The following is a 12,758-nucleotide window of genomic DNA, read 5'->3' on the forward strand; positions in this document are numbered from 1 at the left end:
AGTCAAATGCAAAAGAATTTGCGATTGCATTTGAGTTTTGGCAGTTTACATGCACAGTGCAGAGAGAGTGAAAAGGCAAATGTGGTAATTAATATTGCTATTTAAATATGACAGGCTCATAGCTCGTAAGAGATGGGAAACACAATTGCAAACGGACTTTGCATTTCCATTTAAAATTTGGCAGACACTGTGCGTTCGCTTAAACGAAAATGAAAACGATAATGCGCGATTTGCATTTGCGTTTGGATCATGTCACATTTTATGCGTCCACAAATTGAAAACGCAATTGCAAATACAATTTGCAATTCCTTTTGAATAAAGTCCACAATATCATTCCATACACTCATTCAAAGTACCTGGAAAAGGGAGATGTAAATAACCATAACCATAAATTCCCGCCTCCTCAGCACGAACTGACCGATAACACCACAAGAGAGGCGGGACGGAACAGAACAGCCAATCATGGCAGAACAGCAAATCATCAGCCGGTCACACTCAAAGCCGGTGTCATGTTTGAGAGGGAGGGGGGAGGAGGCAGCCGCAGCGAGCGCAGACACAGAGCGGCCAGAGAAACGGAGGAGCGACTGTAGTAAGGCGTTTGTGCAAAACTGTGGAAAAACTGCAGAAAACGTGCGGGTGTTGACCCTCTCACCGGGAAAAGTGTGGGTGTTAAAACACCCACATCCCCCACGGGTGCGACGCCCCTGCACAGTCAGCTGCTGTTTGCTGATTGGTTGGCAGTCCAAATGTCGGCAGATATATTTGAACAAAAATAATTTAAAATGTAAATTACATTTTAAAATTTTTAGCATTATTGCACCATATATTGAATTCTTATTTCTGTGCCCCTGAAAGTATGATTTAGAATGTTCAGAGGCATCACAGAATTGCCAGATTCAAACAGCTTTCGCACGTTGGCTGGCACTGAGCCAAAGACGGATACCGACGCGCTCAGTGCTTGTCATACATCACAATTAATTTGCAGTGTTTTCAACCACATAATGTTTATTTTAGGTTTCATACATTTAAATATACATAATCACTAGTAAAACAGCAGCGCTCATCTCATTATAGATCAAGATCATTTATAAATGTTTTTAAACGAAGAATCGGAATATCAGATAGTTGACATGGTAAGCAAGTTTGTGTATATATTTTAATAAAAAATGAAAAACGAAATAAAACGAATACCGATACATCTGTTAGTGGCTGCGGTGTGTCACGTGACAATCATGATGCGTCGCCATGGAAACAAGGGGTAAGTTAAAATATTTGTAATTTACGCGTGAAAGGGTTTATTTAAATATATATATATATATATATATATATATATATATATATATATATATATATATATATATATATATATATATATATATATATTCTAACTAAATAACAATAGCCCAAGTTTAGTAAACATTTTTTATTGAGACTATAAAAAATAATTCTGCATCTATTTTTAGGTGTGCCAGCTGCCAATGTGGGTGGCACAGGCACACCCTGGCACACCCGTGGCTACGCCACTGCTCTGCCTACATATTTGCAAAACCTGAAATACGTACCTCCAGGTAGAGGTCTTCACAGTGCACCCGAGACCCGTCGACCAATCTATTACTTCGGGTCCCGGGTCTGTTTAACATTGTGTGTAATACCCATGCGATCGGAGTCATCGGACTCGGAGAACACCTGGCCGTGATCAGACACTGCTTGTGTTTTTTGTAACTTGCAACTTGTAAAATTAGGAAAAGAACAGAGTGAGCAAAAAAAAACAGCGATCTCTCTCTCTCTCTGCCATTAGAAGCAGAGCGTGCAGAATGCAAGTGTATGCATGGTAATAATTGCAGACTTGACACACTCATATTTAATATATTTCAAATCAGCAACAAAATCGGAGGTGAACTGTCACATGAATGTTTTCTATGACGCTCAATTGCGTTAAATCATATTTTAGGATGATCCAGCTAACACGCATGTGCAGTCTCGAGCGCGTGTCATGTTTCTATGGCAACCAGTGAGGGACAAACCGCGCTTTACATTTTCTCCCATTTTTATACTAATATAAATAAACCGTTTAATCTTAAAGTTTTAGAGGTCAGATTCAGACTCGACGCAGAGCAGAGAGCACAGAGATGATAGCGTAAGCGGCCATGGCACTGAAGGAGCATTCGTTATTATAGTTCAAAAGGGCAAACAGTTGAGGTTATTATGCGAGTTAACTCGAGTCAGAATGTACATGTGTCACAGTTGCATTTGTGCATTTGTCATTGTGACATCAAGTGGAACTTTGAAGCTGAAATAATGAGTGGATTAAGCTTGGACTTGGAATAACGAGCGGAATAACATGGATAACTTTCTTGTCTGAGGATTATAATGCATCACAGGCAGTCAGGTACAAGGACGAGAGACTACGGCTCCTTAAATTAAGATATAGGTTTTTTGTCTCGCAACATGTTTATTGACTTGTAATAGCAATTTAAAGTGGAATATGTGACAATCAGGTCCAGTCGGGTCTGTGTCTTCACGACGGGTTTGGGTCCAGCTTTCAAATAATATACGGGTCCGGGTCGGGTCCAGGTTGGCATTTCTCGGATCTACACGGGTCCAGGTCCAGCTTTTGAAATATTAGACGGGTCCGGGTCAGTTCGGTGTAGTACATTACGGGTCTCTTTCGGGTTCGGGCACGAATGTTTGGACCCGTGAAGACCTCTACCTCCAGGTACGTTTTCCTGCACTTTTCGGGTGTACTGCCACTAGATGCAAATTTGCATAATTTTTTCTCCATAGCAGATGCGTGTTTATTAATGGTTATAAAGGCGAAAATATCAGTAAATGAGGGTTCATATTAAGTACTGTAGCCTAAACAATGTAACTTCCCTCGGCGAAGTATGATCCACCCTGAAAGTATGGTCATCGATCGGACGTTTATCCTTGGAAACGCATTCTTGGCACCTCAAAAACTTGGAATTAATTAATATGAAATTAGTGTATACTAAGAAGATTGAACCCTCATTTACTGATATTTTCGCCTTTATAACCATTAATAAACACGCATCTGCTATGGAGAAAAAATTATGCAAATTTGCATCTAGTGGCAGTACACCCGAAAAGTGCAGGAAAACGTACCTGGAGGTAGAGGTCTTCACGCGTCCAAACATTCGTGCCCGAACCCGAAAAAGACCCGTAATGTACTACACCGAACTGACCCGGACCCGTCTAATATTTCAAAAGCTGGACCCGGACCCGTGTAGATCCGAGAAATGCCAACCTGGACCCGACCCGGACCCGTATATTATTTGAAAGCTGGACCCAAACCCGTCGTGAAGACACAGACCCGACTGGACCTGATTGTCACATATTCCACTTTAAATTGCTATTACAAGTCAATAAACATGTTGCGAGACAAAAAACCTATATCTTAATTTAAGGAGCCGTAGTCTCTCGTCCTTGTACCTGACTGCCTGTGATGCATTATAATCCTCAGACAAGAAAGTTATCCATGTTATTCCGCTTGTTATTCCAAGTCCAAGCTTAATCCACTCATTATTTCAGCTTCAAAGTTCCACTTGATGTCACAATGACAAATGCACAAATGCAACTGTGACACATGTACATTCTGACTCGAGTTAACTCGCATAATAACCTCAACTGTTTGCCCTTTTGAACTATAATAACGAATGCTCCTTCAGTGCCATGGCCGCTTACGCTATCATCTCTGTGCTCTCTGCTCTGCGTCGAGTCTGAATCTGACCACTAAAACTTTAAGATTAAACGGTTTATTTATATTAGTATAAAAATGGGAGAAAATGTAAAGCGCGGTTTGTCCCTCACTGGTTGCCATAGAAACATGACACGCGCTCGAGACTGCACATGCGTGTTAGCTGGATCATCCTAAAATATGATTTAACGCAAATTGAGCGTCATAGAAAACATTCATGTGACAGTTCACCTCCGATTTTGTTGCTGATTTGAAATATATTAAATATGAGTGTGTCAAGTCTGCAATTATTACCGTGCATACACTTGCATTCTGCACGCTCTGCTTCTAATGGCAGAGAGAGAGAGAGATCGCTGTTTTTTTTTTGCTCACTCTGTTCTTTTCCTAATTTTACAAGTTGCAAGTTACAAAAAACACAAGCAGTGTCTGATCACGGCCAGGTGTTCTCCGAGTCCGATGACTCCGATCGCATGGGTATTACACACAATGTTAAACATGCGACGAAGAGCATGAAAATGATGACAGGCCTATCATAAACTCCTGTCTCTTAAGAAATACAATAAAGTTTACTTTTTAAAACAAAGCGAATATTTTACCATTCTATTCTATTTTATTTTATTATTTTTTTTATTTATTATTATTATTATTTAATAAGGGGTTCTAAAAATGAAATATTTTGAATATTCGTTTGACGTCACAGCTCAGGATGAATGGGAAACAACTTTAGTCGTTAGTATTGTTGCATTATAACGTTCACATTGTCTCTTCAGTCTTCGCGTGAGTAATTTCAACTCTGCGTTTTATTACTTTATTTTGAACCCGGACAAATTAGGCAGTTTTTATTTGATACAACACGTATGTGTCGAAATACCTAATAATAACGTGACATAGTTTTGTCGCATATTCATCTTTTAATTATATTTGCAAATGTCTTGACTCCACAACAGAGAAAGCTATTTTTTCTTTACTGTTCCAATACTTATGAAGGGCACTGTATAATAACCAAGTTCCCAGTAGTTATTAAAATGAGTTAAAATGCTCTTCTCTTCATTTGGTTTTCCTCTTTTCTTTCTCCAAATTTATTTGGCAATATTGAATGCAATATAGAAATGTTTTGCAATTATTATAAATATTGAAAATAAAGCTTTTTTAAGAAACTTTTTTCATATCTGTCATTTTACTTGATCTACTTCCTATCAGAATTCTTTAACCTCAGTTTTTACCTGATGTATTATCATAGCTGATGTTATTTGTGAGATGTAGCAAATGAAGTCGAACACATATATTTTTGTGACAGCAGAAAAGTCAGTCTACATAACAGGACAGGGATTTATCCATACTAAGAGACTGGATGTTCAATATTGCGTGTCCACCTCATCCAAAAAACAACCCTTCTGTTTTCTATTATTCTGCTTTATTTGTCTGCCTAGTAAATGTGATCTTTTTAAAGACTCACATTCGTATGTAAAATTGTATTCTAGTTTTATCACGTGTTTTCACTGAATGATAGAACTGGCTATTGAAAAACATGTAGCCTATCTAAAATGAATTTTACATGCTTATCAATCATTTGATTTTAAAATCAGCAGTGTAATATTTGCAGTGTTGAAAGTTATTAATTCCCAAAGAGTTGAATTAACAATCTACAGTGTTAAACAGTACCAGAGACAATTTATAAAAGGACTTTGACAGTACTCATGTTCAGTGTTGTTATTTGGTGTCATTTTCACTTATACACTAAAGGTGTGGAATAATAAACCCACCGAATCGCTGGGCTCCGCCCCTCAGTAACGGCTGCCTCGCGAAGCGACTACGTCATCTTTTCTTCAAGCGACCGAGACAGTAAGTTGGATTGCTTTTGCTTAGATAAAAGTACACTGGAAAAACATTTTTGCTGATAATTTTACTCAAAATATGAGTAAAAAATTATAAACTGCAAGTGTTTTTGTCAGGTTTACTGTCAAGTTCGTGTTTGTGAGGTGCAGAGATATAACGTTACGTTACAGAAGAGTGAAAGTTTCTCATGCCGCTTCTATTTCCTGAAAAAAAGGGTGACTACGTGTAAAATAACTTTTTGGAATGTGCTTACAATTCATGTAATAACGTTATATGCTTTTAGCTTCTTTCATTTTTGTTCATTGACGGATACTCTCGCCTGTGTTCCCGCGGAGGGCTGGGTTCGTTTACTGGAGTGTGGCCCTGAAGACTGAAGCAGCTAACTTAAGTTTCCTTCGGTAAGTTTTCTACTCAAATGAAAGAATTCATCAAATGGTAAATGTACGTTATTTGTTTTTGAAAGCATTGAGTGCGGTATTTCGCTGTTTCCATGCTTTGAAACGGTAACATTAATAGTGGGACTGTTAAACATTACGCGCTAACAGTTTTGTTTTTTTGACTCATAACACAGTGTTAAAGTGTCTGTCTCGCTCGCTGCAGATGTGCAGTCTTTCTGCAGACAGAGCTGCTATAACGAGGAACATTTACCAGACATTTGATTGACGTTATGTAATGCACAACTCTGAAATTAGAGTACGTTTAAAAACTTCTATTCGCCACTGTATTATGTTGCTTGTTCTCAGCACTGAATATCATGTCTGTCGTGTCATCATATCTGCGTCAAGACACACACACGCTTCCGTCAAGTTTTTCTTACGACAATTACATTTATGCAAGTATCGTGAAAGTGAGTAAAAAGGTAGGTTAAACTGTAAATCTGTCAGTCTTTCAGTTTCCTTCAGTGCTCACTGGCAGAGCATGCAGGTACTTTATCAATTCATATGGCATGCTATTTTGGGTTAAATAAAGTCCTAAATATTTCCAGATATACAAAGATAAGTTTTAATGGAGAAAAATTTATGAATCTATCTAACTTTCTTTTCACATCCTAAATAATAAATTAATAGTAAGATAAATTAACACGTGTTAATTTATTCTAATGTAGTAACGTTACACTCTTAATTTTAAGATGTCTTATTACTCATGTTACTCATTAAAAATATACAGGTGTATTTAATAATCAGATTAAATAAATACTTAAATTGTTTCAAACCTCAGCATGAATATTGTATATATATATATATATATATATATATATATATATATATATATATATATATATATATATATATATATATATATATATATATGTTTATGATTTGACACCCGTATTATAGACAGTTCTCAGCATACTCATAATTATGGAAAATCACAATTATTATACCACATTAAATTATTTAAATTAAGAGTTTTTATTTTTATCTTTTTTCAATAGAATTGACTCAGACTTCTGCAGTGTCAAGTCAAGGAAGCTCCTGTGAGTCTGATGACACTAAGTGTGAGTGATGGAAGACCTTCAATAACGGAGCAGAATGCTGAAGATGACGCCAGAGGTCTGAGTCTCATTTATATGTAATTCTGTGTGCAGTAGAAATTTAAAATGCACAAATGAATATGAAAAATTAAAGTTTAACTGGGCAGACACACAATTTTATCCTATGTTCACACCTGAAAAAACAGGAAAACATTTTTTTTTCTCCATTCTGTCACCGATGGAGTTCCGGTTCCTTGCCGCTGTCACCTTTGGCTTGCTTAGTTGGGGTCACTTCATCTACAGCGATATCGTTGACTTGATTGCAAATAAATGCCCAGACACTATTTAACTGAACAGAGATGACATCACTGAATTCAATGATGAACTGCCTTTAACTATCATTTTGCATTATTGACACACTGTTTTCCTAATGAATGTTGTTCAGTTGCTTTGACGCAATGTATTTTGTTTAAAGCGCTATATAAATAAAGGTGACTTGACTTGACTTGACCTGGAATTTACTAATTACTAATTTAAGATATCAAACTGCAAAAAGATAAATGGTAAGTTGACCCAAAAATGGACTTGCATTCATTTTCAAAACACAAATGAAGATATTTTGAATGAGATAATTTCCTTCCATCGACAGTCTACACAACCACAACTTTGATACTTCAAGAAGTTCATAGATCATAAAGATCATAGAGATCATAAAATTAATCCAAATTAATTGAGTGGTTTAGTCCAAATTTTCTGAAGAGACTTGATCACTTTACAATGAACAGAATTACTTTTTTTTCACATTTAAACATTGATCAGGGAACAGAACAATAAACAGAACATTTGGACTAAACCACATGATATGTATGGATTACTTCTCTTTATGGATAAGATCTCTTTATGAAGTATTAAAGTGTTAGTTAAGTGAACCGTCATTCAAGGGACAGAAATCGTCTCAAGGTTACGAATGTAACCCTGGTTCCTTGAAGGAACGAGACGCTGCGTTGAGCGCTTTGGGGAACGTCCCTGACGAGACCGACTCTGAATATCGTGTGCAATCTGTCCAACGGAAGGGCGTGACGTCACGGGCGGGGTGACGTAGCGACCAGGAAGCTATAAAAGCACGTGCCGGGAGTATGGCTCTGCGAGTAGGGCGTGGACCACCCCGCATCGTTGCAGATGTCCAAGAGGGACACACCTGCTGAGAAGGCCCGAGAGGCCGCCATACCCCGAGTGGAGTGAGCCTTGGCTCCCAAAGGAAGGGGAAGACCAAAGGACTCATAGGAGACGTTGATAGCCTCGACTATCCAACGACTTAGGGTCTGCTTGAAGGCAGGAGACCCCTTTTTAGGAGGACCGTAGCAAACAAGCAATTGGTCGGATTTTCTCCACAGGGCAGTTCTGTGGACGTATGCGTCCAGTGCTCGCACTGGACACATACAATTTAGCTTTTCCTGGTCTGGCTCCCGAAAGGGAGGAGGGCAGAAGGCCTGCAGTACGATTGTGGTTGTGTTGTAACAGAGGGAACCATCGGAACATAACCTGCTCGAGGGTATAAGAATGATTTGGCCATACCAGGGGCAAAGTCTAGGTAAGTAGGGGCCACCGAAAGGGCCTGAAGATCTCCAACTCTCTTTAGCGAGGTGATAGCCAGTAACAGGGCAGTTTTAAGCGTCAGATGTCTATCTGAGATATCTTGTATTGGCTCGAATGGAACTTTACAAAGAGCCTCTAAAAACACAACCAAATCCCAGGGGGAAACACGGGACCGTACTGGAGGTCTCAGCCTCAGCACACCACGGAGGAAACGTGTAACTAGGGGGTGTCTACCAACTGACTGATCATTAAAAGGGACATGGTAAGCAGCTATGGCCGCCACGTACACCTTTAAGGTGGAGTGGGTTAACCCCGCAGAGAGCCTATCTTGTAGAAACTCCAGAACTGTACCAACTGGGCAGTTAACAGGGTCAAGCTGGCGGTCTCTGCACCATGAGGTGAAGGGTTTCCACCTAAGTGCGTACAGTTTCCTCGTAGAGGGAGCTCTGGATTGGAGGAGGGTCTCAACAACCTCAGTTGAGAGACCAGATTCTATGAGCTGTGCCCCCTCAGGGGCCACACTCACAGTTTCGGGGTGAAGTTTCCATTCCCCGGGCCTCGGGCCCCTATCTCGACAGTATGTCTGCTCCCACATTCAATCTCCCAGGAATATATACTGCTCTGAGCTGGTGATTGATATAAGAGAATGCTCAATGCTCGATAGACTGTTAGCATCTCTAGGCAATTAATGTGCCATGTCAGATGGCGACCACTCCACAGACCGCAGGCAGGGTGGCCACTCATGACCGCACCCCAACCGGTGAGGGACGCGTCTATCGGCCCTGATTCAAGAACCAAGGTTTCTTCCACATGTCTAAGGCATGAAGGCATCGCCGTGTGACCTTGATAACTCGAAGTGGATTCCCCCTCAGGGAAAAGCCCTTGGACTTGAGCCACCACTGCAGGGGTCTCATGTACAGCAGGCCAAAAGGTATCACATTGTACGCAGCTGCCATCAGACCTAAAAATCTCTAAAATTGTTTGACAGTGAGTGACTGGCCTTCTATGACTCTCTCGACTGATGTGAGGATCGACTCGAGTCGAGACGTGCCTGCATCGTGGTCGAATTCCACACTACGCCTAGATAGGTGGTTCTCTAAACTGGAGAAAGTACACTCTTCTTGGCGTTTAGTCTCAAACCCAGCTGCCCCATATGTGCGAAAACGACATCTCGATGTCGAACCGCCATCTGCTCTGATTGAGCTAAAATCAACCAATCGTTGATATAATTTAGAATGCAGATGCCCTGCATACGGAGGGATACCAGAGCCGCATCTACACACTTCGTGAACGTGCGGGGTGAGAGTGCAAGGCCGAAGGGAAGTACTCGATATTGATAAGCTTTGCCCCCGAAAGCGAACCTCAGAAACTTCCTGTGTTGTGGAAAGATGGATATGTGGAAGTATGCGTCTTTGAGATCTATTGTGACTAACCAGTCTTCGGATCTGATTTGAGCTACAACCTGCTTGACAGTGAGCATTTTGAACTTCAGTGGCATAACTGAGCGGTTCAGGTGACGTAAGTCTAAGATCAGACGCAACCCCCCATCCTTCTTTAGAACTATGAAATACCGGCTGTAAAATCCGGATTCCCTGTCTAGAGGAGGGACCACCTCGATGGCCTCCTTCCTTAATAGGGTATTCACTTCTTGTTCCATTACCAGAGCCTGCCGGGGGCCAACTACTGTCGGTGTAACCCCGTTGAACATCGGTGGTGGAAGACTGAACTGAATGCAGTAGCCTTTTTTTATTGTACGCAGGACCCAATGAGGCATTTGGCAGTTTTGGCATTTGGCAGTAGTTTCCACGCTGATAAATAATCTACTAAGGGAATCAGTCTCTCGAGACTGACCTCTGGTGTAAGAGGCCCCCGAAGGGGCGGCGAGCATCCCAGCTCCGCTATGCTCACGGGCGGAAATAACTGGGAGCAGCGCTCGCTGGAGGCCGCTGCGGCCTGAAACTCTGGCAGGGTTGGCAGACCGACCTCCCGAGGGCACTGAGGTGAGGCGGGCACCGTATAATGAGGTAGACCGCGAACCCATGACTGCAGAAGCGGGGCCAGCACCGCTGGGAACGCTGGTAAAGACTCCCTCCTAGAAGAGAGCCCAGGTAAGCCACGCATAAAATGTGTGTATCCCCACCCGTGATGTAGTGAGGGCAGGGAGGAACACACAATCTATAACGTGGCTTGGATTCGCCCCTCACATGTTTGGTCTTTGCCTTTACTTTTGTCATATTGAGAATACTTAAACCTGTGTTCCAAAGCACATGAGAGTTCTGTTGTGTCAGAATTCTAAGGTATCCTGTGATAGTAAATGGGACATGCATAATAGTCATGCTCACAGTAGTTATTAGAATGATATAAAAAGCCCTTTTGTTCATGTGGTTTTCCTCCTCTCTCTCTCTCTCTCTCGCTCTCTCTCCTGGCCCTGATTGCTTCAGAGCTCTGAGAACAGCCACAAGACAAAACAACTGGATGTAGAATAAGAGAAGGAACTGCTGGGACAAGAACCATACATATGCATTTATTTTTAGTGATACTATAATAGATATGCAACACAAACAGGGGGCAAGAGTGATAAACCAGGCCACAGTGGAGCAGATCACTCTATATCTGAGAGGTTTGTACTTCAGAAAGGTTACAGGATGAACCACTGCCAGGTAACGCTCAACACAGATCAGACATTGAAACAGTGAACAACCAGTGAAGACAAGTCCTTGTAAAACCATTGGTATTATTGTAGGATTTGAAAAGCAAATTGATGGTATAGCAATCAAACTATTCAGACATTTAATGAACTCACAAACAGAAAGATTGAGGTTGAAAAACTCTGATGCAACTCCTGATTCTGTTACGATGAGCCATATAATATATGAGTGTGTAGGAAAACCAAACAGAAAACCGATGCTGTACACACCTATTTCCACACGGCCCATTAGACCAATGAATTGAGCTGTGTAGTTTGTAGATGTTTCAGGTGAGGTTAAGTTCTCTGTAGAGTTATTTATCTGTTCTGTGTTTGTCTTCTCAGTTTAACAGCTCATAAACATATCAAATTGAAAGTGTCAAATGTAAATGGAATGTCAAATCTATGGAAAAAGAGAAGTGAATATAAACTATCCCATTCAGACTAAGTAAATCAAGCCTAATATGTACAATTAATCATCAATCAAATAAATCAATTTCAGCATTAAATCCAAATAACCAAACCACACAATTATTAAATTACTTCATATATATATATATATATATATATATATATATATATATATATATATATATATATATATATATATATATTGTAACAAGGAGTCGGAGGCGTTCGGATCCATATGCAGGATTTATTAAACAGAATGGTCATACAGGCAGAGATCAGGAATGGCGTCAGGTGTGTCAGGGATAACCAGAAACAAGCAGAGATCGGGACAGGCAGCAGAGAATCAGAGTCGGAATACACAGTCCAAAAGGTCAAAACACAGGAAAAACAAACACAGGTAAAACCGCTTGGAAATGTCAGACTGGCTAAACAAGACTTCGCAGTGAGTGAGAGTGAATGTGCTGCTTTTATGTGTGTGTGTAAATGAGGTACAGGTGTGGCAAGGAAATTGGCTGATGAATGAGGTGCAGTAGTGGCAGGGTGATTGTGATGCAGTGACTCATGGGTAATGTAGTTCGGGTGTGGTGCAACAGTATGAGAGGTGCTAGTGTCCAAGTAACATCTGGTGGTTGATGGGTGGAATGGTCCTGAGTCGAGTGCCCTCTACTGAAGCATGGGCACTCCATCTAATGATCGTGACATAGCCCCCCCCCCCCCCCAAATGAGCGGATTCCAGACGCTCAAAACAATCTTGGAGGGTGGTGGAGCGGAGGCGGAACAGGGGGAGGGTTGGAGGGCCAGGTCCATGAGGAAGTGCAGTGGTCAGGGACCGGGGCAGAGCAGGCGGAACTGGAACCCTTCCTGGGCCTAACTCAGAAAAACAGGAGCCCCTCCTGGGCCTGACATAGGAAACAGGAGCCCGCCATGGGCTTAACTCAGGAACAGGAGCCCGCCATGGGCCTAACTCGGGAACAAGGGTCCACCAAGGCAGAGCAGGTGGCGTGGGAGCCCACCAGAGTGGAGCTGGAGCCCACCAGGGA

At 41.2% G+C, this 12,758-nt stretch overlaps 1 protein-coding gene across 1 annotated transcript in view; it reads right to left on the reverse strand.

Annotated features, from left to right (window-relative positions):
• Positions 1-481: 481 nt before the first annotated feature.
• LOC132116544 (uncharacterized) overlaps positions 482-12,758 on the reverse strand; it is a 30,061-nt gene continuing 17,784 nt past the window's right edge. The window contains exons 2-3 of the mRNA XM_059525423.1: positions 10,826-11,644; positions 482-619 (exon numbers count right to left, since the gene is read on the reverse strand). Of these exons, the coding sequence (XP_059381406.1) occupies positions 482-619; positions 10,826-11,644 (957 nt within the window). The remainder of the gene's footprint in view (positions 620-10,825; positions 11,645-12,758) is intronic.

Source organism: Carassius carassius, chromosome 36 (genome assembly GCF_963082965.1).
Source record: "Carassius carassius chromosome 36, fCarCar2.1, whole genome shotgun sequence".
In the NCBI taxonomy this organism is placed as follows: Eukaryota; Metazoa; Chordata; class Actinopteri; order Cypriniformes; family Cyprinidae; genus Carassius; species Carassius carassius.